The 27,298-nt window shown below is 40.9% G+C and overlaps 1 protein-coding gene across 10 annotated transcripts; it reads left to right on the top strand.

Moving 5' to 3' along the window:
• The first annotated feature begins 438 nt into the window (after positions 1 to 438).
• Positions 439 to 26,917, top strand: ncoa6 (nuclear receptor coactivator 6). 10 transcript variants are annotated; one of them, XM_061904405.1, is made up of 18 exons: positions 506 to 561; positions 1,258 to 1,335; positions 1,614 to 1,938; positions 3,614 to 3,769; positions 3,971 to 4,093; positions 4,256 to 4,375; positions 7,005 to 7,808; positions 7,934 to 8,065; positions 10,484 to 11,819; positions 11,938 to 12,038; positions 14,705 to 15,096; positions 15,203 to 15,427; positions 15,783 to 18,669; positions 25,371 to 25,421; positions 25,496 to 25,526; positions 26,062 to 26,103; positions 26,343 to 26,476; positions 26,564 to 26,917. In XM_061904405.1, the coding sequence occupies exons 3-18, from the start codon at positions 1,653 to 1,655 to the stop codon at positions 26,608 to 26,610; spliced, it is 6,867 nt and encodes a 2,288-aa protein (XP_061760389.1). In that variant the 5' UTR covers positions 506 to 561; positions 1,258 to 1,335; positions 1,614 to 1,652; the 3' UTR covers positions 26,611 to 26,917. The 10 variants fall into 10 exon arrangements, 8 of the variants coding, with proteins under 8 accessions (XP_061760390.1, XP_061760388.1, XP_061760395.1 ...); XM_061904406.1 differs by lacking the exon at positions 1,258 to 1,335 and having other exon boundaries at positions 439 to 561; positions 15,206 to 15,427; XM_061904404.1 differs by lacking the exon at positions 1,258 to 1,335 and having other exon boundaries at positions 439 to 561.
• The last annotated feature ends 381 nt before the right edge of the window (positions 26,918 to 27,298 follow it).

The raw sequence follows: 27,298 nt of genomic DNA, 5'->3' as shown, positions 1-27,298 counted from the left end.
TTTCCTTTATTACCTCTTGTGTTATTTATTTCACCCCATATTTGTTCCCACTACTGGACCTTAAATTGGAGTCTTTAATCTCGTTGTATGCAAATATAATGACAATAAAGTCCATTCTATTCTATTCTATTATTGGCAACACTAAATTGGCCCTAGTGCGTGAATGTGAGTGTGAATGTTGTTTGTCTATCTGTGTTGGCCCTGCGATGAAATGGCGACTTGTCCAGGGTGTACGCCATCTCCCGCAAGAATGCGGCTGGGGTAGGCTCCAGCACTGCCGCGACCCCAAAAAAGGGACAAGCGGTAGGAAAATGGATGAGTTAACATTGGACTACTTTATTTATCATGGCATTAAAATATAATAGCATAACGTATAAAATGCTAAACATTAAGTCGATTTGAATTGTAACAGTTTACTGTACTGAATACTTGATGCTGCTTGTTTTATTTTTAAAAGCCTCACCGGAAGCGCTTAGCTGGCTAGTTCGTGATCCGTGTTTGTTAGCTAATTTAGCTAGCAGATGTCGATAGGTCGCTTACATTTTCAGAGGAATATGTGCGGTAAGACTTTTTCTAATCACATTGTAACTTATCGTAAATAACATGCACCTCAAATGTTAACCTTTAAAAACTGAGACGCCATCATTTGTCGTTTTAATACATCCGCGGTGAATTACCTGCGTGTCGCTAGCGCTTGCTAATTGACGCTTGCGTAGATGCTAAGGATCCGCCTGGTCACGGATTTTGTCCATTCTCTTATTACATTAAATAATAAACATTTTGGTTAGCAATGCAAATCGCACATATGTTGTTAATGCTGGATACATGTGTTGTTTTTACTAGACAGGCTGTTTAACTTGTGCAGACGCTTGCGCTTAGGCCTGCGACTGCTGGGCCATGTCATCCACGCTACTTGGAGATATAAAATTTAACTCCTAGTATGAAACAATAATGTCAGCCTTTTTCTAGTTAAGACATCACCTGCACTCCATTCGGTGCCAAAACAAGACATTTGTAGTACGCAGTATTTTGGGTTTCAGAGTGACTAACCCAAGGCATAACGTCCAAGTGACGTTCGCGTTTTGACGTCATTGAATTGAAAAGTGCAGACTTTCTATGCTTGAATCTTGCACAGTATAAGCTTTTGTATTTATGAGAATAATAACCATGTGATGTGTTGTTGTAAGCACAATACCAATGTCGCACAAATTTAATGTCAAATCAAATCAAATGTTTATTGGATTCCTCACTATACAGAGTACATCCACGACTAAACTACTGACTAAACTACTACCAAGTGTGGATTCAGGCCGGGTGGCCTATTTCAAGTTCCAGGTAACCCTACATTATTATATTTTAGAAATGGTAAACCAAGTTGTGGTAGTAGTTTAGTCAGTAGTTCTGTCGTGGATGCACACTGTATAGTGATGAATCCAATAAACATTTGATTTGATTTGACATTAAATTTGCAAAATGCGGTTGCGCATTTTGCAAATTGCGTGCCATTGGCATTGTGCTTACAACAGTGTAATGATGAGACACAGCTATCACTCCTGACAATGACAGTGGTCCACATCAGACATCATATCTTGTTTTTCTGTGCGCAATTTTAGCATAAAACTGCTCCCAACGCCTCTCCTAGAAAGAGGAGCATGGCGCACAGAGGCACTTCACCTCAGCTGTCCCACAGGACGGAGGACACGGAGCAAGATGACGACTCCGACAGGGATTCTGGTGTTGGTGATGATGCTGAGAGTTGCCATGGAAGCCCTGCAAATGTCCAGGATGGAGAAAACCATCAATATGACCCAGAAGAAAGACATCCGGGGGAAGAAGACTTTACCGTTTTTGTTGCCTTTCAAGGGAATATGGAAGATGAAGACTTCATGAATAAGCTGGACACGGTTTTAAGCGGTCTACCTAACATGCTTGAAATGGGTTAGTATGTTAACCATACACCATTCTGTCCTTGCATTATAAACACATTATTGGTATAAATGGCTTTGCAACATGTTAACTGTATTTGTGTAAGTACATTTATATTTTCACCATAGCATCAACATTGATCTCAATATTACATTACTGTGTGTTTTATAAACATTCCCTTTAATCCCATTCCTATTTTGTATATAAATGAATCTCAAAAAATATGCATAACATGCAAAGTTCTTTTATTCATGCAATTAGTTTTACAAGGTGGAACTTATTAATGAAATACACAATGTTTACAATGCAGGCCAAAGTAGACCAAATTATCCTTCCATCCATTTTCTAACGCTTATCCCCTTTGGGGTCGCAGGGTGCGTCGGTGACTAGCTCAGCTACAATCGGGCGGAAGGCGGTGTATACCCTGGACAAGTCGCCATCTCATCGCAGGGCCAACACAGATAGACAACATGCACATTCACACACTAGGGCCAATTTAGTGTTGTCAATCAAAATTACAATTTTTCAAAACCTGATTTTTCCCAGCTGACTGTTTACACTGCAAATAAATTATGATCTTTATCAGACTCCAGTATAAACGCGCACAGGCCTGTTTTTCTTTCGTATACCATCAGATGGCCTACTCAGTGTCATGTAGCAACGCCCTCGTCTCTGGTTCTAAGTGGAAAAGGTCGGCTTCTGAGGGCAGGCTGCTTAGGGAGCCGCTTGTGATGATGTGCTCGGTAGTCTGCTCAGGGTCACCACACTCGCATGCCGCACTTTCTGAAAGGCACCACTTCTTCATAGATGACTTGAATCAAGTGCGCAGGCGTTTCAGCCAAGCATAGTTGGCGTGGCAAGTCTTGTCCTTTTACCCTGCCTCCAGGGTCCCAGATTTATTGTTGGGTGTGGGAAAGCCCAGCCGTCTCCTACGACTGCTTCCAGGATCCTGCCAACCAGGCATCTCTGGACAAGTCTTCAGGGATTGGCTGTGCTCAGGCCCCAATGTGGTTCCAATGTGGCTGTGACGTCTGTTCTTTTAGCAGTTGGATTAAGTGTAAACAAAAAATGTTGACCGGAAGTTAATCTGTCGAATTGAAATACCTCTTGTGGATGAAGAGTTGACTTGTCACTGACGCTACAAGTAATTGATTATTTTAGTATATATTTTGTTTGATGAATTAATCAGAGTTTCAAATCCTAGGGTATAATTTTTTTGATGCGGCTGCATTGTAAATTAATAGACATCGCTGGTAGCTTTTTTTCGATGAAGCAGCTCATGTCAACAGAACACCTGATTATGTAAATGAAAGTAAGTCGCTATTAAACGAGAAAACATGAACGCCACAGATCAGCGTGTTAGTTAGGCTTATAAAACGCATAGAATAACATCCAACTCAAGATATTTCTAGCCTTCGTTTGATATAATTTTGATGATTATGGTTTATAGCTTATGAAATCCTCAAATTGAATTTTTTAAACTTGGGGTTTTCAAAAACTGCAAGCCATGATAATCATAAGAAATAAAGGCTTGACGTATCTCACACTTTACATGTAATGAGTATTCCATATTTTAGTTTCACTTTTGAAGTTGAATTGATGACATTAATAAGCTTTTTGCACAATTTTTTTTTTTTAGTTTTAGTTTTACCTGTACACTGACATTGTAAATTGTGTTCTTTTTTAGAATCAAATAAATTACATCCACAGCACGTAGAGCCGTGGAACAGTGTGCGCGTAACCTTCAACATTCCACGGGATGCTGCTGAAAGACTTAGGCTGCTGGCTCAGAACAACCAGCAGCAGCTCAGAGACCTGGGGATTCTTTCTGTGCAGATTGAAGGTGGATACTGTTTTGAATTTTATTAAATTCTGTGACCACTTAACAAATGCTGTATCATACCTTCATAGCATGTCATTGCAATTTTGTTGCAGTAGTCATTTGTCGTAGATGGTGATTCGATTTAAAACAATTTTAACGAACCATAAATCAAAGATGAAAATGGCTCTTGATATAACTTGCACTGGTCCCACTATTTTTTAGGAGAGGGGGCCATCAATGTTGCAGGGGGACCAAATCGTGGGCAAGAAGTTAGAGTTAATGGACCAATTGGAGCACCTGGCCAGATGAGAATGGATGTTGGTTTTCCAGGACAGCCAGGTCCAGGTATATTTGGTCTTTCACTGGTACAATGAAACAATGCTTGAATATCTATTTTTCTGTTGGTATAGCAGTACTCAGTAATGGAATAGCCCACCTCAAGATAATCACCCAGTATTTTTTTATTGTTTGGCAACATAAATGAATAATGCATTTTTCCACAAATAGGAATGAGGATGACCAATCCTTCGATGGTCCCCCCAAGCCCAGCTATGCCAGGTCAGGCACTAGTACCAGGTGGCAGTGGACAGATGCATCCACGCCTTTCAAGACCCTCATCACAAACAGGTAAATGCTTTAAACAAGTATATATTAGGGCTGTCAAACGATTAAAATATTTAATTGTGAATTATCTTATATAATAGTTTTTCATTTTTAATAGATGCACCTTATTTAAATGTACATCCAACCTTAGACTGGACAATTTGTATCATTTATGCAAATGTTTGTTCATTAAACAATAATTGTTTTTTTTAACAAAATGGACACAAAGACACAGATGCACACAAAACAGACATAATTTTTTAACCTGAGGTCTAATCCAGTCTCTGAGAACTGCACTTTTTTGGAGAATTTTGCCTACTGTTCACAATCAATATGAAAAACATAATGACGGCTGTATTTTTTTTTATTGCATTTTAACTCCCAAATAAAAGTATAAAATCATCCAAAAAGTACCAACAATACTCAATTTACATTTTGTGATTTGAATATTAATCAAGTATTATTAGGGACGGTGTGGCGCAGGGTCCCTGGATCAATCCCCACCCAGTACCAACCTCGTCACGTCCGTTGTGTCCTGAGCAAGACACTTCACCCTTGCCCCTGATGGGTGCTGGTTAGCGCCTTGCATGGCAGCTCCCTCCATCAGTGTGTGAATGTGCGTGTGAATGGGTAAATGTGGAAGTAGTGTCAAAGCGCTTTGAGTACCGTGAAGGTAGAAAAGCGCTATACAAGTACAACCCATTTATCATTTATTTATTATAAGTATTAGTGGTATTGTTATTATAAACACAAACGCACACAAACAATTCACAGCGGCACCGGGTCTTAAGATACAAATCTTGTTTCAGAAGACTGTACAGGTGGAGGACAATGATATAGAAGTGGCTTCTTGCATGTTTGTCTATGTTTACATCATGGGGTGGTAAGCTGCTTCCTTTGCTCGTGAAAGTTTATTGTAAATCATAAATCATGCCTCTCACCTCGATGGCTGAAGGGCGAGGATGTAATCTGACATGTTGGTACATTTTGACAGCCAATTTAGACCTGGAAATGGCAAGAAATACATGAAAAAACACTTGGTTCCACCCCCTTTATTTTGGGGAGTGTGCTGGGATAGGCTCCAGTACCACCACGACCCCGAGAAGTACAAGCGGTAGAAGAGGGATCGCTGTATATAATAATTTATTACATTTTCTGCTCTAATTTTGCCACAAATTCTCTCTCGTCTTTTGTTTGTGTGTCTGTCTGGGCTCTGGTGTAGTTGCACATGCCTCATTTACATGAGTGTGTTTGGGGGCAGGCCAAAGTGACTGGGGGCACCACAACCAGGAAAAGTTGCGTAGGATTAGGGTTTGCTACTAATACACTCAAGGTTTGCTTTATTTGGTGGACAGAAAAGAAAGCCTGTACAGGCAACCACACATCAAAAAACAAGCCGCCAAAAATAACAACCTGCGACTCAGAAACTTTGCAAAAGATTTAAAGGGGTGCTGCACTTGTTGGGAATTTTGCCTATCATTCACAATCCTTATGTTCGACAAAAACAGTTATGTTTTTCTTTTTTTATGCATTTTAATTCGTAGTATACAGAGGAGGCTAACAAAGCAGCTAATGGAAGAAATATACAGTGTTGCGCCTAATAAAGCCCTCTAAAACTATCCAACAATACTCCATGTACATCTCGTGACCTGAATATTAAATACATTTTAGCGATATTGTTAAAAAAAACAACTACTTTTAGCGGCGCCGTGATCACAGAGAGGTATGTAGCTTACACAGCTATTGACATACTGAGCCGGTGAGCTGCTGCATTGCCTCTGAGTTGGTGAATGTTAATTCTAGATTATAAATCATGCCTCTCACTTGTACGTTAGAAGGTTGTGAGAAGTTGGTAAATTTTGACATTTTACTCAGACCCAGAGGTGATGAGAAAGAAATGAAAATATGCTTGTTTTAATTTTTTTTTTTTTTACTTTCTTGAAAATTATGATTAATTCTTAATCTAAACAGGAAAATATAAACATCCCATCAGTCGGCATCCCACTCAGAGCAGACATTGTTTTATTACGTTCGTAGCTTGTATTTCTTGTTTAACTTTTAGCAATTGTCCTACTTGCTGGATCTGCTTATCACTTAGCCTCTAAAACTAGTAGCTCATCTTCCATATAATCTGGCTCAAAAATATCAGTCTCTGGATTATCTATTGTCCCAAAGTAGTCATTGTTGGCTCTCATTAAGTCTGCAATAATTAGTAGTTGTTATTGAAAGAAATAGTAAACGTTGGGTGGGATGCATTCTTGAAATTAATATCCCGTTTTATGCTTAAAATGACCAAGATTTGTAAATATTACATGTAATAGGTCTTTCTAGAGCGCTTAATAGGTGGAATAGAACAAATACCATGACTGCCGTTGTTAGCTGACTTTTGTCAACGTTAATTAGAATGCGGTACACATTTTTAGAATGCATTTAAAAAAATAATATTTGCTTGTCTCACATAAGAATTGTGAGTGATGGGCACATTTCCAGAAAAAGGTGCAGTTTTCCTTTTAAGGAAAACTTTGTAACACTATGGCTGCTAGCTGCTACGAACTCCGGTGATAACGCACAACTTTGACAGCCCTTATAGATATTTTACTGTTGTGTACTCCAAATAACTGTATCATATCATCAAATTTACTTTCTAATTTAGATGTCATGGATCCAATGATGCCAGGGATGTCAGTTCAGCAGCAACAACTTCAACACCAACAGGCTGGTCCCCTTGGTCCCATTCCTCCTCAGGCTGCCCATCATATGCAGGCTGGAAGACCAATCAACCCTGCTGCTTTGCAACAGCTTCAGCAGCAACATCATCAACAGCAACAAGCTCAACAGCAAGCACAGCTCTCTCAACTTGGACCCAGACATCCATTCAACCCATCAGGCCAGATGGCAATGCCTCCTGGTTGGACACCCTCTGGAATGCTTCAGACACCAGCTGCCCAAGGAGGCCCTGGCTGGAGGAAGCCTCCACCTCAAGCCCAGATGGTTCAACGACCTCCTTCTCTTGCCACAGTTCAGACGCCCAGTCACCCTCCGCCACCTTATCCATTTGGTAGCCAGCAGGCAGGTCAGGTATTTAATGCAATTGGACAGGGGCAGTTGCAGCAGCAACAGCAGGCAGGAATGGGTCAGTTTGCTGCTCCCCAGCCTAAAGTACCACAGGTTGGCCCTGGAGGTATTGTTGGGCCACCTCGACCTCCTCCAACCCTTCCACCGACATCTGGCCCACAGGGAAATCTTACTGCCAAGTCCCCAGGGTCCTCATCATCTCCTTTTCAGCAGAGTTCTCCTGGTACTCCCCCCATGATGGCTCAGAGGCCTACAACACCACAGGGTTTTCCTCAGGGTATTGGCTCACCGGGAAGAGCAGCCCTCAACCAACAAGGTACCATGCAACAAGGATTCATAGGAATGCCCCAACATGGACAACCTGGAACACAAGTTCATCCTGGTCAGTAACCTTTTTTTGTTGTGAATGACATTGCACACTTAAAATAACCAAACCATATATACAATGTTATTTAGGAGAAAACACTTGATAGCTTACATGACTAAGTCAATGAGTACTAATTACAGGTATGCCAAAGCGGCCTATGGGCTTCCCAAACCCAAACTTTTCTCAAGGTCAGGTGAGCGCTAATACTCCAGGAACCCCCAGTCAAGGATCCAGTCAGCAGCTACAGAGTAGCCAAACATTGACACACACAGGTAAAATGCCCTTAGTAGCTCTTGTTTTTTTTTTGTTTAGTTTTTTTAAACCAACAATAGAAAACCAAAAACATCACTTTTTACTTTCCCTTTTTAAACTAAGACTAAAAATGTATATCTTCTCGTTTTTACAAATTCATCATCTATCCTTTTGAAAATTGAGCAAATGATAACAGGCATTAAAAATTCAATGTTTGCAAATCGGTTTGATAGACGCATTCACCGACACCTTTACTTCAAAGTGGTCTATATTTCAGATTGTGTTTTGTCGCTTTGCAAAAGTGTTATTATGTCAGCAAAAGCCTCCAAATTTACCATGTCAAACCGCTTCCTGGTGAAATCAGCGTTTTAAATGAATTTACAAAAATTACGTTTTTGCGCTTATTCTTTTTTTAATATTTGATTTAATCAATATATGTACAAAAAAACATGACACATTGTTTTACTTGCAAAATGACTTATGAGAAACATGTAGTTTTCTGTTTAGTGTTTGGTTTCACGTGGAAAAAACAATGATACATGAATTGTGTCACCAAACCATATTTTAAAGTTTGAATTAATGATTGCCGTCTTAAAGGTAAACATTGACATTGTGTGTTACAATCGTCCATCGGTTATTAATTGGTTCCAGGCCTGACATTGGTAAACTAATTTCCACAACGTATGATTATTATCAATAAGTCGAATATTTTCATAGTTGGAGCATACGAACAGTTTACAATCTTCTAAAAAAATATTTTTTTAACAATATTGGGTGCATTCTACTGTACATTACAGTACTTACCAGTAGCCCAATGACCCTCCAAGTATCACTGCTATAGCCAACACGGCCTGTACGTAGAAATACTTTATCACATTCTCTAGGTTTGAATTGAGCAACAAAGTGTTATTCTGCCAAAATGATTTGCAAATGGGTATCTCAATATGTGTGTCTGTAATTCAATTCACATGTCTGTTTTGTTTGAGTGTGTGTGCGTGCGAGCGTGCGTGATCAGATCCGCTTGTAGGTGTTTTAAGTTGTCTGTCCGTATTAATTTTTGTCCGTAAAAAAAAAATCTGTTGGTTATTCCCCATTGGGCTGTCTTTTTCATGTGACTTTTTGCCACAGTTCTGCCGTGAAAGAGTTGTGTGTGCGTAATCCTAATTGTGTGTGTATTCAGATGTGTGTATGTGCAATGCAATCTGAGTCTAACAGTTGTGTGTGTATAAAAATGTTTCTGTGTCTGTAATCAGATTTGTGTGTAGCAGACACCCTGACTGGCCGTCTTTTTACACGTGACTTTTGCGACACTTAAGAGTTGTCCGGCCGTGCAGCTATCCAAACTTGTAAAATTAGTTGTTTGTCTGTAACTGATTTTCTTTACCCATGCACCGACAAAACAATGCAGACAAAAAACTTAAAACACACAGCTCTGATCACGCACACACTCTGATATACAGACACACACATAAATACACAGACACGTGAATTGGATTATAAACGCACAGATTGAGATATGCATTTGCAAATAATTTTGCTACAATATTACTTTCATTACTGGCATTTGTTTTGGTGAAACTATAGCTGTGTTGTCCGGCAAAAACTTAGTCAACTTGACAGTTGCACATAAGATAGCCTCGTCCATTAGCTGTGTTGTTAGCATAACGTGTCGTGCTTTGTCATTCCACATCGCTCACAAGGCTCACCAATGTCATGTGGTTATTGCTGTCGAACGTGAAGTACATTCTTAATCAGCAAAGTTCATCTCCACTTAACATAGCCTGGACAACTGCTAGATGTCTTTTTAGCATTAAGTGGTGTGCCAAATCCCATTGAGTCCTGCCACGTCCCGCTGTTGCTCACCTCAAAGGCTCACCAATATGAAGATGTGTTTTTATGAACCGGGAGTCGAAGATAAAGTCCATCAAAAAAAGTTGATTGTCGTGGAAAAGATGGCGCCTATTCGCTGCCGTGTTCTATATGTCACCCTTTACCAGTAACGAAAGTCGCGCTTGGTGACTATCTTAACCGATCGCCAATATTACAAATAAGACTGCGCTGTGATAGATCCATCCATTGATTTTTTTATACCGCTTATCCTCCCGTGGGCTAATTTAACATTTAAATTAGCCCTAGGATATGTAGAATATGCTTTAAAAATCTCTGATGAAGTAATGCCGCAATATTCAATGCATGATGCGGCGAGTGAAGACTGTATCCATGTTTACAATAACATTTAGTGTCAAATTTAGCTTTGGGTTATGACAAGTGTTTACACACTTTGTGATACACATGCTTTCACTTGTTTTATGGAGTTCAACTTTGTTCATGATTCAACCTAGTTAAAATACACACAGTCAAGTAGCTGAAGGTAGCAATGTCACTTATGTTAACTTCATATGTGTAAACTGCCCACTTTCCCTGTCTGTTTTCATCAGGAGTTCAGCAGTCATCTTCGACACCAAATTCAATGCAAGGCCCACCACATGTCCAAGCCAATATTATGGGCGTACAAAGTGGCATGGCAAGTCAGTCCCCTGGCAAGGCTACTGGGCCTAGCATGACCCAGCAGCAGCAGCCAGGCCTTCAGAATCAGATGATGGGCCTCCAGCATCAGGCCCAACCCGTGTCCTCGTCCCCTAGCCAGGTGGTTCAAGGCCAGGGTGGTGGTCAGACTGTCCTCTCAAGGCCTCTCAGTCAAGGGCAGAGGGGAGGGATGACCCCACCCAAGCAAATGATGCCTCAGCAAGGCCAGGGGGTGATTCATGGGCAGGGTCAGATGGTTGGAGGTCAAGGGCATCAGGCAATGGTCCTGCATCAGCAGCAACAACAGCAGCAGCAAAATTCCATGATGGAACAAATGGTTGCAAGTCAAATGCAAGGCAACAAACAGGCGTTTGTAGGGAAAATGCCTCCTGGGGTCATGCCTGGCCAGATGATGCGTGGTCCCTCACCAAATGTTCCAGGAAACATGGCTCAGTTTCAAAGCCAGGTTGGCCCGCAGCAGATGACTCCACAACAGCAGCAGCAAATGGCTCATCTTCAACAGCAGCAGTTACAACAGCAACAACAGCAGCAGCATCAATTACAACATCAGCAGCAGCAACAGATTCAGCAGCAGCAGCAGCAGCAGCAACAACAACAACAACAACACCACCACCACCAGCAAATGAACCAGCAGCAGCCTCAGCAGGTTCCACTTACTGGCAATCCTAATCAAGTAATGGGCATGCATGGACAACAAATGAGGCTCCCTGCTGGTCACCCTCTTATTCAACAGCAGTTGCAACAGCAGCAGTTACAGCAGCAGCAAAAACAGCAGCAGCAAGTGGTGATGCAGCAGCAGCAACAAGCTTCTCAACCACTCCCACATCCGTTGGGAGATCCCAATAGCGGAACTGGCGATTTGGGGGTCCAACAGATGGTCCCTGATATGCAGGTACAGCAGCCACAAGGCATGATGGGGGGCCCACAGCAAATACAAATGGGAAATGGACACTTTGCAGGTCATGGCATGAACTTTAACTCACAATTCCCGGGTCAGGTTCCATTGGGGGGACCTTGTGCACAGACAGGTGGTTTTCCTGTCAGTAAAGATGTAACATTGACAAGCCCCCTGTTGGTAAATTTACTGCAGAGTGATATCTCAGCTAGCCAGTTTGGACCAGGTGGAAAAGCAGGTGGGGGTAACCAGGTCAAACCGAAAAAGAAGAAACCTGCACGAAAGAAGAAGCCCAAAGATGGAGAAGGACTCCAGCAAGGAGAGGCGCTAGGGTAAGCATTTGCTAATTATATGTGCTTTCCTAGTTGCATTTTTGCAGAACCAGATCAATATATGCTAACATTACAACTAAATTAACAATATATTTAATTTATTCCCTTTATTTTCCAGTGGTCTGGATGTGGCTGGTACTATGGAAGATTCTGAACTGCAAAATTTAGGAAGTGAACAGAGTTTGGGCCTGGATAACTCGGGCCACAATAGGCCTGCAGGTAATTAAAAATTGCTTTGTTCGTTTGTTCTGTTATATACAATATAATAATGATTATAAAATGTTACAATTGCGTAAAAGTTGTGTTACAATAATAAATGTTATTCAAATGATAACCAAGATGTGTTCTTTCACTCCTACGATGTCATTAAATGCCGCCAAAAAGTGTTAAAAACTAATAACGCTATCCAAGCTGTCGTGTTCAATTAGCCTTTCATTAGTAACCACGCAAAAGTAGTCGTGCAAAGTTATTTGGGTTATTCAAGTCATGCAACCACATGCTACTTTGATAGCTTGCATTTGCATACACTATAGTCTCTATAGCAGGGGTGCCCATTACGTCGATCACGATCGACTGGTCGATCTCGGAGGGTGTGTCAGTCGATCTCAAGCCAGGCATTAAAAAATATACATAAAAATGAGCAATCATCAATCATACCAAGACTTTACTTTCGTCAGTTGTTTGACATTCTCGGCACCCGAGAATCTTGTGAGATGACGCTGGCTGCTGCGAGCTCATATTTAAGAAAAAAATCACTAACAGGGCGGACGCAGAGAAACATTTTATTTCTAGAGACTCCGTACCTACTGTCAAAACTTTAAAGACCGACTGCACAGTTCCTGTCTTCACCATAAAAGACCTGTTTCATCCTGCCTGTGCTAACAAAATAAGAGTCTCAGAAAGCTAGTGTGCACAAGCTAGCAAGCTACGGAGTTTGATGCCAATGTATTTCTCCCCCACCCTCAGCGACCGCTTTCTCACTTGCTTGCCCACCCACACACTCACTGACGTCACTCACCTGCTGCCAGACATTAAAGGGCCACACACATATGCTACTCTCATAACAAAGTGTTTAAAAACGAGTATGCAAGTTGGACAAATGAGATGCCAAATCCAACCACTTTCATGTGGTATTGGACAGAAAGGAGGACTTTTTTTTTCCTCCATTTGAAAATGCGGACGTTATCAGCACCACTGTCTAATTCCAATCAATGCAAGTCATCAGAATCAAATACACCAACTTATATTCTTGTCTTCATGAAAGAAAGGAATCTATGTGTGTTAAACATGCTTGTATTATCATTAAACACCATTAACTTGTTAACAAAAATGTCTCTTTCATAAATAAATAAATATAAATTATAAATAGGAATGAGGTAGATCTCCTCGACTTGGTCAATTGAAAAGTAGCTCGCCTGCTCTATAGCATAGGCGTCGATCTACATTTCTGCCAGTGGGTGCTCATACAGGCGGTAAATCTGACGCTACTTTTCTGAGCATGTGCGGTTTTTGCTTTGTGGTGACTCACCACTGGTTGCACATTTCAAATGCAGTATTAAAGGTGCTACCTAATCCACTTTTTATGTTTGATGTAATGAAAACTGTTCTTGTTGTTTTATTTTTGATACTGAGAATATAGTTTTATTTTAACTTTCTCAAGGAATATTAATTTTGAACAGATATTTATATATATGTGTTTTCATCTCAAACATGTTAGGATGGCAAAATGAACACTGAATACTATTATGCATGCAAAGAATGCAATGAACTGTATTGCATTCTTATAATTAAAACTGTTGTCGTCATTACATGGTTTGTCTTTTTATATTGTTTATGTATTGTTGGCAGGTTGAAAACAGCTCAGCGGATTTGCGTGGAGAACCCACCATTTAAACGGCACCGTATAATAATCAATTAAAAACGCACAAGAGACAAGAACGTTGTTTATGCGGTCACACCACACTGCACATAGGGCTGTGAGCGCACCTGTTTTTATTAGCACACAAAAATTGGCACAATCAATGACTGACGCATTTCAGCTGTGCATGTCAGCCTTCAATAATGAAAACAGGCGTTAAGGAAATAAAGGACAATTAGGCCAAACGCAATAATTGAGGGCACATCTTCACATGTATAATTAAACCTTAATTAAACAAAAATATTGTTCCGGCCCGGCTGCACCAATAATTATATAAATCCATTTAATAAAGTCAAAATACAAATAAGGCAACAAAAGAAGTATCCCACACTTTTCTTTTGTAAGGTAAATTTTTACAGCCGGTATGGGCATCTCCATCAACAATATGATTTGCCTGAAAAGCTGGACAGGACCCAAAAAAAAAAAAAAAAGCAAAAATATGTATTTGATTACTCAATTAGTCGATCGGGAAATTCAATATAATATTCGATTACTAAAATATTCGATAGCTGCAGCTGAAGATGAATCACACTTGGATGATATCAGAATTTTTGCAGCATATTGAAGTAGTTACCCATCCATCATCTTCCGCTTATCTGGGGTTGAGTCCCAGGGGCAGAAGCATAAACTGAGAGGCCCTACACATCTTGAAGTAGTACAATAGTAAATTGCTTTATTGCAAATGTCAAAAGTTGTCAAAAAATGGCCATTACAGTAATACCACATTTTCGGGTTGACAGTGAGAGTGTCAGGGAAATGAAAGTTAGGGACAATAGTAAGGTTTTTACTTATCACTTAGGCCGTTGTAATACCACATTTTTGGGATGAGAGTGGTTGTCAGGCAATCAAAAGTTAGGGACAAAATAAGTATTTTTAGTGATTATGTAGGCAGTTGTCTTAATTTTGTAGCAACGTTGCTTGTATTTTTATGTTAACATGCTTGTATTTGGTATGTGTTTGATTCAAGGTTTTCCTGGCCAACCTGGTGATCAAAGAGTATTACAGCAGGTACCAATGCAGTTTATGCAACAGCAGCTGCAACAACAACAACATCAACAGCAGCTGCAACAGCAGCAGCAGCAACAACAACAAATTCAGCACATGCAACAACAACAAATGCAACAACAGCAGCAGCAATTACAACAGCAGCAGCAGCAGCAATTACAACAGCAGCAGCAACTACAACAACAGCAGCAGATGCAACAGCAGATGCAACAGTTGCAGATGCAAGGCCTTCAGAATGCTCAAGGGATGACAGGACCTCAAGCTACAGGTCAAGGCCAACCCCAAATACATCCTCATCAGCTGCAGCAACAGCAGCCGCAGCAGCAAGGTCAGCAACAACATCTGCAACAACAGGTAATTTTATTGTGTCACAATTCTTTACGTTAATTACATTTATTTGAAGTGACGCAGGACTTTACAATATTCAAACCTACTGAATTTAAACCACGTACTACAACAGCAGATGCTGATGATGCTTAAGATGCAGCAAGAGCAGAAAAATCGCATGTCCATCGCCCCAGGAGGTCAGCTCCCTCCTCGTGGCATTGGCAATCAACCTGACGCGCAGAGACTTCCTGTGTCACAGCAAGGGAACTTGCCTGTAATGATCAGCCTTCAAGGACATGCAGGATTAGCACCGTCGCCTGACAAAGCTAGAGGGATGCCCCTGATCATAAATCCTCAGGTAAGGGCATGTGCTGACTATATGAAACATTTTAATAATTTTTGAGTTCTGGGAAATAACACAGTAACTCTAAACATGTTACAATATACATTGCCATCAAAATGAGATTTTTACTCTGTGCTTGTATGGGTACTAAACTGCTAGGATAAAATGAATCTCACAAAGGAGTAGTCTGAGATTGGGTATCTTCCCACAATGTATGCCTGCTTGACCACAGTTCCTAGATAATCTTTAAAAAACGCTGTCTAGTAGGGTGGATTTCTTTCATCTACTTTGTATTTTGAGCTACTTAAATTTTATTTTGAGTTTACTGAGTTTTTTTGTTGAATCGGTTGTACTGTGTATTGTCTTTTAGCTTGCGAGTGCTGCAAGGAGAATGTCACTTCCTGATTCAGCACAGGGCCCCCAAGGAACAGGTTCTGAGGAGAACGCTCCTGGAATCCACCAAAAACCGGACAGGCCAAGTGGTCCTGAAATTGGCATGCAGCCTGGAAATGGGGCCCAACAGATGATTGCTAACCAGGGTCCCACCTCACATGTGACGAAGCAAGGCCCCGTTGCACCGTCAGTGGCCCAGCACACTGGTGCAAGTCCACAACAACAGTTACCGACTCAGTCTCAACAAGGAGGACCTATGTCTGGCATTCATTTCTCCAATGTCCCCACAACTTCACAAAGTTCCAGACCAAAAACTCCCAACAGGGCCAGCCCCAGACCATACCATCACCCACTCACCCCAACTAATCGTCCCCCGAGCACTGAACCCTCTGAAATCAACCTTTCCCCAGAAAGGCTCAACGCTTCAATTGCTGGGCTATTTCCGCCTAAAATAAACATTCCTCTACCTCCTAGGCAGTCTAACTTAAACAGAGGATTTGATCAGCAAGGGCTTAACCCAACAACTTTGAAAGCCATTGGACAGGCACCTCCAAACTTAAATTTACCAGGCAACAACAGCAACAATGTAAGTGGTGGAAACAACGCTAACAGTACACAGCAGCCTTTTCTTACTGGTACTGGAGGAGGCACTAAACAGGAAAAACAGTCTGGAGGACAAACTAAAAGGGCAAGTCCAAGCAACAGTCGTAGGTCAAGTCCAGCTTCTAGTCGTAAGTCAGCTACACCAAGTCCTGGAAGACAAAAGGGGACAAAAGTAACCATCACCTGCCCTCCACAACCTCAACAACTGGTCAGCCCTCAGGGGCAAACTATGATGCTAAGCCCTACCTCAGTAACCCCAAATGCAGTATCTTTAGCTTCACAATTGAGTGGTAGCATGGAGACACATCAGACTCAGAGTACCTTCCATGGTTTACCTGAGGGAGTCCGAGAAGGTAACTTAACGACAACAGCAGACCAACGTCCAATGTCTCAGTCTCAGCCTGTAAGGGATCTATCAGCTCCTAGAATGACAAGTCCTCGTCTCTCCACTGTTCAGCAGCCTAAACCTGACTTGGAGCTGCAGGCTGGGGCAGTGGATAGACAGTCAACACACAAAGCACCTCTGCAAGACTCTGAGGGATCAATTTCTGGCAGACCTGCTCCTACTTCCCTCAACCAACTATTGGACAACAACATGCTTCACCGGCCTGTGCATAGCAGTACAGTTAGGGATGTTCTTGGAAAAGACAGTTCCAAGTTGTCTGTGAATTCCGATAGACAACTTCACAGTAATATTCAGAGTGCAGACATGCAAGCCTCTGCTCCTTCTGCACCTCTTAATGAATCGGAAGCTAAACTTAAACCTGCTGTTTCAACCCCTTCTCACAGTCACAACAGGAATCCGAGTACAAACATACATTTCAATAGCACTCACAGTCATACGCTAAACCCTTTGTCCTCTCCTGGTGTCCCTTCCAATCTAAATGCAAATACCACCCTTTGTCCAAACTTTAGTAACACTAATGTTGCCCAGAGTGTAAGCACCAGCCCAATTACTTCAACTCACACCAATCTTTCTTTAGCTGTTAGTGCCAGTTCGAACGTCAATTCTAGCCCTAGCCAATCCAGTTTGACTCTCAAATCTGGGATGGGCCCTAAACCTTTAACAAGTGTTCACTCGGTTATACAAATTCCTGCTTCGTCTAGTTCTATTTCTCCAAACCAGATTACTGTATTTGTCACACCTAACCCCATCACTTCTGCCACAACATCTCAAGTTGCTGCATCTAAAGTTCCCACAATGGTAGCACTCCCAAACAAGAATATTCGGCCACAGGATATCCGGCATCAGACACCTGTCCCTCGACCACCTCAGTTTATCACCACCACTCCTGTTTTTATTAACCCGATTTTTCAAGTACCGACTGTGTCATCCAATTCCACAGTAGTATCTCAGTCAGTCACCATGGTGGGACCTATCCAAATGTCTACTACTAACATCCAACTTTCTACTGCCCCAAGCGCCTCACAGTCCTTAGGAGGGAACATAACCACCTCTCATCTTGCCCGAAGCACTGCTGGACAGCTTCAAACTAGTGTGTCCTCATCCACCCCAATTGGTGCTCCCTCAGTTACTCAGCAAATCACTCATGGGACTCTTAAAATAGAGAATCGAAGTGAAGCAACATCTGCTCAGAAGTCAAGTCCCCCAGCCAGTCAGCCATCGTATTTGAGCTCTTCAGCATCATCATCCTTTCAGCCTACCATTGTATCTCCTCCCTGCTCAAGTCCAAGCACAATTAGAAAGGGCCCCATGTCTTATTCTTCTACTGCCCAATTGAAAAGTAAGCTGACACCGGTAACCACAGCTCTCTCTGCAACAGCTGATTCCCAGATACCTGGCCAGTCCTCCGTTGTGGCAGCTCCACACCATGTCATGCCTGTAGTGGCCCACACCACTGTTGCTGGGCCAAACATTACTACTCAAGCAGTCTCCTCCTATATGACAGTTCCTGGTCAGATTTCTGTTCCTACCCAGGCTTCCTTGCCTAGTACTTCAGCTTCGATCTCAAATCTCACACATGCTGTGACTTCTCAGAATCCCCTTGTCACTGTAGTTGGTGTGACCACTGCAGTCTCCTCAGCCACCTTACTCTCTACAGTCACCCCTGTTCAGAATCCAGTACCATCTGTTGCTCCAATTGTTGCTGTGCCTGTATCTAATCAGGATGCCCCCCCTACAAATTCATCTCCTCTTGCTAGCGTCAGTGGAGTTCCTCTTTCTCAGGCTGGACCTCTGTCTTTTGAGCCTACCCTTACACAAGTGGTGACTCCTGCTGAAACTATAAATACCATACCAGGTAAACCTCTCTTGATCCTTAAAATTTGGTGTAAATTTTGGTCCAATTAGGGCCATTTACAGCAGCGTTTCCTAAACATAGGGCCGCCAAAAAATACAAAACCCAAAACCAGTAAAGTTGGCAAGTTGTGTAATTCTTAAATAATAACAGGATACATCCATCCACTTTCTACCGCTTGTCCCTTTTGGGGTCGCTGGGGTCTATCTCAGCTGCATTCGGGCGAAAGGTGATTTGCAAATACTTTTCAACTTGTATTCAATTGAATTGACTGCAAAGACAAGATATGTAATGTTTGAACTGAGAAATTTAATTTTATTTTGCAAATTATCATTTACTTAGAATTTAATGGCAGCAACACAGTTCAAAAATGTTGGCACAGGGGCATTTTTACCGCTGTGTTGCATGGACTTTCCTTTTAACAACACTGTAAACGTTTAGGAACTGAGGAGACCAATTTTTTGAAGCTTTTCAGGTGAAATTATTTCCCATTCTTGCTTGATGTACATTCTAAGTTGTCCAACAGGCGTCATATTGCACCACACTTTTTCAATGGGGGATAGGTATGGGCTACAGGCAGGCCGATCAAGTACCCGCACTCTTTTACTATGAAGCCACGCTGTTGTAACACATGGCTTGGCATTGTCTTGCTGAAATTAGCAGGGGCGTCCATGATAACGTTGCTTGGATGGCAACATATGTTGCTCCAAAACCTGTATGTACCATTCAGCAATAAAGGGGCCTTCACAGATGTGTAAGTTACCCACGCCCTTGGGCACTAATACAGCCCCACACCATCACAGATGCTGGCTTTTGAACTATGCGCCTATAGCAATCCGATGACACAACATCCACGGTTTCCAAAAACAATTTGAAATGTGGACTCGTCAGACCACAGAACAATTTTACATTTTGTCCATCTTAGATGAGCGTAGGCCCAGTGTTTCTAGGTGTTGTTGAAAAATGGCTTTCGCTTTGCATAGTACAGTTTTAACTTTCGACAAACTTTAGTTACTGACAGTGGTTTTCTATAGTGTTCCTGAGCCCATGTGGTGATATCCTAAACACTTAGATGTTGGTTTTTGATGCAGTACCGCCTGAGGGACCGAAGGTCACAGTCTTTCAATGTTGGTTTTGAGTCTTGTTGCATATGTGCAGTGATTTCTCCAGATTCTCTGAATCTTTTGATGACATTACGGACCGTAGATGGTGAAATCCGCAAATTCCTTGCAATAGCTGGTTGAGAAATGTTTTTTAACAATTTTGTCACGCATTTGTTCACAAAGTGGTGACCCTCGCCCCAACCTTGTTTGTGAATGACTAAGCAATTCATGGAAGCTGCTTTTATAGCCAATCATGGCACCCACCTGTTCCCAATTAGGCTGTTCACCTGTGGGATGTTCTAAATAAGTGTTGGATGAGCATTCCTCAACTTTCTCAGTCTTTTTTGGCACTAATGCCAGCTTTTTTGAAACATATTGCAGGCAGCTGATTCTAAATGAGCTAATACTTGCAAAAACTAACAAAGTTTACCAGTTCGAACGGTAAATTTCTTGTCTTTGCAGTGTATTGAATTGAATATAGGTTGAAAAGGTTTTGCAAACCATTGTATTTTGTTTATTTATTTTGGTTCTGTATCTGTTTCTTAGCTGTGGTCTGTATGGCCCGAAGCAATACTGGGTTGTAATACACTTTTCCACCACTTGTGGCAGTAATGACAATAATGTCAAAAAGAAGAAGTCTGGAGCTAAAGTTATTTGCCCCTCAAATAACACAGATGGGATATTTTCTTACAGTCTAAATGCTCCAAAGTACATCAAGTGTGATCATTTCGCATCAGATTTGGGCCCCAGTAGGAGGATGTCCAAGTCTGATTGAAATCTGATCTTTTTTAATGTGACTTTGGTTTGAATGGGAATGCAATCTTTGGGCAAGCTACGTCATTTGTGAGTGTGGAAAAAGTCACATCCCGCCAAAGAAAGTGGATACGTCATCACAAAATCCGGTTTGAGCAAATTATTTTTCCGGCAGCCTAATTTTCGGTGCATCACTAATCAATAGTGCACAAATAATAGGCTTATATACTTTACGCTTATATACCAAAGAAATAGCGAAGGACCGGAATTGACGTGTACACTGTCCCGTATTCGCCCACATGTTATGTACCATAAGTAAATTAAATGACTTGAAAAATAAAGCGAACGTAGATCCACGTTAATTTATTCACATTAAAAACTCTTATTTTTAAGGTGTGGCAACTTTCAATGTATTTTGTAATAGTAGTAGCGACTTCCTTGTTCATTTGTTTTCAGTTTATCGAACTTTGCATGCAAGTGACGTCGAGGCCACACTGGGGCCTATGCGCGTTTAAACCAGAGTCTGATAATGATCACGTTTTATTTATTTAAACAGCCTTCTGGCAAAAAATCTGATTTTGAAAATTCTGATTGTGGCCACTTTGGCCGGCATTGTAAACATAGTCATAGAGAAGCTTCTTTAGCATAAAAAATATGACTACAGTGGTGAAGCTGTATTTTCATCTGCACTAAAATGTTATTGAAATTTTAGTAAAGAAACAATTATTAATATAGTCAATTTTAGCTCAACATAATTGTATGTACTGTAAATTCCGGATTGTAAGCCGCTACATTTTTCTTATGCTTTGATGCCTGCAGTTTATAAAACGCAGCAAGTTTATGGATTTTTTTTTTTTTAATTTAACAGAGTTTTCAACAGACACTAAAAAGGTGTGTTATTGTTTGGACTATGGCGCCTCCTTTTGGAGGTGTTTGCTCACTGCAGGTGCTGCGGATTAAACTTCTACAATATTTCCTTCTGTTTAGTCCTTTTAAACCGGAAGTACAAGTGCCATTCTGTCTTTTAGTTATCCATAGCATTCTACTTGTATGGATTCTCTATTCTTCACTCAAGCAACCTTTTTAAGTTTTACAATATAATTAAAACTTTTCATATTTTAAACCGTTCCATGTGTGACGTCGGTAGGAGTTTTTTATTGCATATTTGTACGTGCTATCGTAAAGTATTGAAACTAGCGTTGTAACATTAGCTAATAGGCTAACACATTTATGAGTGTATGTGTTAGTATTATTTACTTGAAAAGGCATTTTGTTTGTATTGTTCCAGTTTTTTAATTTCACCAAATTGTCACCGTGGAGTTATTGAGTCTGTTAAGCTGTATGGAGAGCTATCTTTTGCAGTTAGTGGGTCCATGAAGATATCTTCTGTGTTGTTTTACTGCCGTGTTAAAGGGACTGTTTGGAAACATTTATGGTATGTAAATAAAGTTTTACAAAAAATTCTGAGTAAATAACTAATTATACAAATCTGCGGCTTATAGTCCGGTGCGGCTAATATATGGAAAAATTAAAAAAAATTCTTCTAAAATTGTGTGGGTGCGGCTTATACACTGGTGCGCTCTGTAGCCAGGAAAATACGGTATATTATTTTTTCGCCAGTTATAGAGTAGTCCCTTCTTATGCACTGTATATGGTTAGTACTTATTTTTTCTAACTAGCCTGACTTAAGCCAAAGGTTTACGTGTTAGATAAATAATATTTGTGATTAACACATTGTTTCATTTAATTTGTAAAGGTTGTTAACTGTATGTAGGTTAGATATAATTATTGAAAATCAAGAATTAGATTACTGATTCATCATTTAAGTGGTCCCTGTGCCCTTCTGCAGTAGAAGAGTTAGTCCCTGAATTCAAAAAGGTTAAGAATCCCTATTAATAGTATATACAGTGGGTTAGTAAAGTATTCAGATCCCTTTAAATTTTTCGCTCTTTATTTAATTGCAACCATTTGCTCAAATTAAAAAAGTTAATTTTATTTCTCAATGTACACTCAGGACCCCATTTTGACGGAATTTTTTTGCAAATCATTAAAAAAAAAAAAAAACTCAAATCTCCTGCACATTAATATTCAAACTCTTTGCTCAATACTTATTTGATGCACCTGTTGCAGCAATTACAGCATCAAGTCTTTTTGAATACAATGCCACAAACCTCCCGAACCTACAGTGGGGCAAAAAAGGATTTAGTCAGCCACCGATTGTGCAAGTTCTCCCACTTAAAATGATGACAGGTCTGTAATTTTCATCATAGGTACACTTCAACTGTGAGAGACAGAATGTGAAAAAAATCCAGGTATTCACATTGTAGGAATTTTAAATAATTTATTTGTAAATTATGGTGGAAAATAAGTATTTGGTCACTTCTGGTACTGGAGGATTTGATTCCCTGTCGGCGTAGTGTGTTACTGAGGGTAACCTTTGTTACTTTGGTCCAAGCTCTCTGCAGGTCATTCACCTGGTCCCCCCGTGTGGTTCCTGGATTTTAGCTCACCGTTCTCATGATCATTTTGACCCCCTGGGGATCTTGTGTGGCGCCCCAGATCGAGGGAGATTATAAGTGGTCTTGTATGTCTTCCATTTTCTGATAATTGGTCACAGAGTTGATTTTTTCACACCGAGCTGCTTGCCTATTGTAGATTCACTCTTCCCAGTCTGGTGCAGGTCTACAATTCTTTTCCTGGTGTCCTTGGACAGCTCTTTGGTCTTGGCCATAGTGGAGTTTGGAGTCTGACTGTTTGAGGCTGTGGACAGGTGTCTTTTATACAGATAACGAGTTCAAACAAGTGCCATTAATACAGGTAACGAGTGGAGGACAGAAGAGCTTCTTAAAGAAGAAGTTACAGGTCTGTGAGAGCCAGATATCTTTCTTGTTTGAAGTGACCAAATACTTATTTTCCACCATGATTTACAAATAAATTCTTTAAAATTCTTACAATGTGAATTCCTGGATTTTTTTTCACTTTCTGTCTATCACAGTTGAAGTGTATTTATGATGGAAATTACAGACCTCTGTCATCATTTTAAGTGGGAGAACTTGCACAATCGGTGGCTGACTAAATACTTTTTTGCCCCACTGTATCTTTGCAGCACCTCTCAAGCTACATCAGATTGGATAAGAAGTTTTTGTTTGCATTCAGGATGTCTCTGTACATTGCTGCAGTTGCCACTTTCTGCCGCTGAAAACCATCCCCACAACATGATGCTGCCACCACCATGCTTCACTGTATGGATGGTATTGTCCTGGTGATGAGCGGAGCCTGGTTTCCTCCAAACATGACGCTTGGCATTTACGCTAAAGAGTTCAGTATTTGTCTCATCAGCCCAAATAAGTTTGTTTCTCATGGTCTGAGAGTCTTGCAGGTGCATTTTGGTAAACTTCTCTACTGAGAACTGGCTTCTCTCTGGCCACTCTACCATACAGGCTTGATTGCTGCAGAATGGCTGTCCTGGGAGATTTCCCCTCTCTCCAAAGAGGAATGCTGTAGCTCTGACAGAGTGACCATCGGGTTCTTGGTCACCTCCCTGACTAGACAAAGATCCATCCATTTTCTACTGCTTGTCCCTTTGGGGATCGCGGGGGGTGCTGGAGCCTATCTCAGCTGCATTCGGGCAAAAGGCGACGTACACCCTGGACAAGTCACCACCTCATCACAGGGCCAACACAGATAGACAGACCACATTCACACTCTAGGGCCAATTTAGTGTTGCCAATCAACTTATCCCCAGGTGCATGTGTTTGGAGGTGGGAGGAAGCTGGAGTATCCGGAGGGAACCCATGCAGTCACAGGTAGAACATGCTAAAGGTGCATCAACAAAGTATTGAGCAAAAGGTCTGAATTCTTACGAACATGTGATTTTTTTTTTTTTTTAATTTCTATAACTTTAAACCTCTGTGTTTTTCTGTCAAGATGGTGTGCTGAGCGTATACTAATGCAAAATAAAATGAACTTTTTGGATTTTAGCAAATGGCTGTAATGAAACCGTGAAAAATTAAAATACTTAAACTGAATACTTTCCGTACCCAAAATGTTAACCCATGTATACTGTGTTCTGTTCCTTTTTACATTGTTTTATAATGGGCATTGATTTATTTGCATCACAAGTTTTCTGAAATTGTAAAGTGCTTTGTCTTTTTGAAATTCTAAACTGATTCATCCTTTATTTAGTTTTCTTTAATTGCAGGCCACCGTAGATGATAGTTCTGTCATTTGTGGTCTTCAATTTGAAGTTGTTTGCATTCAATTTAACTGAACAAAAACCACACAAACAGACCCAGATTGTTTGCGAAAGGCTGCACGGGGTATTATTGTGTGGTACAAAGCAAAGAAAGACTTTTGTCTACCACTTTCTGTTGCACTGTGCAATAAGAATTTTTTGTTAATTTCACGGTGGCAGAGGGGTTAGTGCGTCTGCCTCACAATACGAAGTTCCTGCAGTCCTGGGTTCAAATCCAGGCTCGGGATCTTTCTGTGTGGAGTTTGCATGTTCTCCCCGTGAATGCGTGGGTTCCCTCCGGGTACTCCGGCTTCCTCCCACTTCCAAAGACATGCACCTGGGGATAGGTTGATTGGCAACACTAAATTGGCCCTAGTGTGTGAATGTGAGTGTGAATGTTGTCTGTCTATCTGTGTTGGCCCTGCGATGAGGAGGCGACTTGTCCAGGGTGTACCCTGCCTTCCGCCCGATTGTAGCTGAGATAGGCGCCAGCGCCCCCCGCGACCCCGAAAGGGAATAAGCGGTAGAAAGTGGATGGATGGATGGACAAGCTGAGTAATAGGTTATTTTTGTTAATTCTAGCTGAATGTGTATTGACTCCTTTCTTCCCTTAGATTCTATCCACCCAGAAGCTTCGGAAGAGCCTGTTGTCATTGAGAAGACAAGTAAGTGTCATCACACTCCTAAAAAAAAATCTACTTTTACAAGTTGACATGGACATCTTTTCTGTCTTGTTCAGGTGACGAGGCCTTGACAGGTCCTGATCAGGGGTAAGATTTATTATACCTTAAGTATTGTTGTTTTACTGTTTTATAACGAGATGGATTTAACTACAAAAGGGATTTATTGAGGTGTTCCTTATTATTGATATCTTCAATCAATCAATCAATCAATGTTTACTTATATAGCCCTAAATCACTAGTGTTTCAAAGGGCTGCACAAACCACTACGACATCTTAAACGTTGGCCTATCCTTGACTTGCGCACTTGAAGAAGAAATGCTTAGACATTTCTAACTACTGAAACTGAGGCAGACTATGTGGTTGGCCAAGGGTGTACATGGTGAAATCAATGAGCCCCGTGGCTTCAGCACATGGTATGTATTATTAGCATGCGACAAACGACTTATACTAATGCATGTCTCAGGTTAAATAGAATTTCAGGCTATTATCAAGGTGTACAACTCCACTGACTTTCATGGCCTCATCTCTTTTTCTGGAAATTGTTTTAATATGGTTTGGAAGTGAAGCCATGTTTGTTCAGCACAGTTGATAGTTTACAGCTGTTTTTCCACTTATATCACAGATGGGCAAAGAAAAGAAAGACGCCCATCAACTTAGTACCAAGGTATGTATTTGAACATGTTTGCGCTGCAAAGACACAAGCAGTGTTCATCATGTTGACGTAGTGGAACTGTCAGAATGAAGATGGACAATATCTGTGGTAGATGAGGAAAAACAGCAGAGTCCTGCGCGGTATTTTTATCTTCCTGAGTAGTGCTGAGTTAAAATGGTCTCCTCTTTAATAATGCTGTGTTTTATTGTTTTCTTTCTCTTGTTTGTCTTTCTTATGTCTGCTTTTCCTAGAGCTGCTGTGGAGAAGCCCAAGGGGCCGAGCAGACGCAGCTCCCGCGCAGAGAAAGAAGTGGAGGAGGAGCCAATAGCCGACAGCGGTGTACGGAAGAGATCAGCTCGGCCCGGGACACATGCTGCTGTAAAAGGTACCATATAATAAATAAACGTCCATCTGAATGGAGACTGCTACATTTGTATGATGGTCAACACGTGTATTATCTAAACTCCAACAGAAACTGGAGCCAGCCCCACACAGGCCAAACGAAGGAAGTCGAAATAGGAGCAAATGACTCTTTTGACAAGGTGTGAACTATGTGGTTATGTTTTTATTTTGCCGCTGTGAAACACTTGATTCTCTGTCCCGAGTTATGATTTTTCACTGGAGGAAGAAATCATGTACAGATTGTTTTAAAAAGAGTAATGTTGTATTGTCCATCAAATACTGTGAGATTGTAGTTAAAATGTGTGGATATCAAACGTGCTCGTATGGATGTGCTTTTTTTTTGTAACATGCTGGATTAATCATGTTTAGACTGATAATGGAGCTTGTCATGTTGTAATACCGAATAAAATTTTCTACTGCTTCAGTCCCATTATTGTGTTTACTACAACTTGTTAGAGACTGTGTTTAGACTACTATCGGCAGCAGTTTGATTTACAGAAGAAAAACTAAACTGAATGTCACGCTGCTGAGGAAAATGTGAATTAAACATTAACTCTGTTTTCAAATCACAGCCAACTTGCACCATGAATGGAGCTTATTTGGAAAAATCTCCCTTAGTTAAAAAGATCTCAAATACAAATAGGTGCAATGATCAAGACCGGATAAGAGTAGGTCAAGATACACGGAATGATTTTTGTCTGTAAAGCATGAATATTTTATAACTACATACGTTGCTGTCTGCGGGTCCATTATACATATTGGAGAAGACACATTTGTGTCTAGAACAGTCGGGGTTGGTTTTTTT

This window comes from Nerophis ophidion, linkage group LG06, assembly GCF_033978795.1.
Source record: "Nerophis ophidion isolate RoL-2023_Sa linkage group LG06, RoL_Noph_v1.0, whole genome shotgun sequence".
Taxonomy (NCBI): Eukaryota; Metazoa; Chordata; class Actinopteri; order Syngnathiformes; family Syngnathidae; genus Nerophis; species Nerophis ophidion.
Note: the sequence above shows the minus strand (reverse complement) of the source record. Positions and strands in the feature narration are given on the sequence as shown.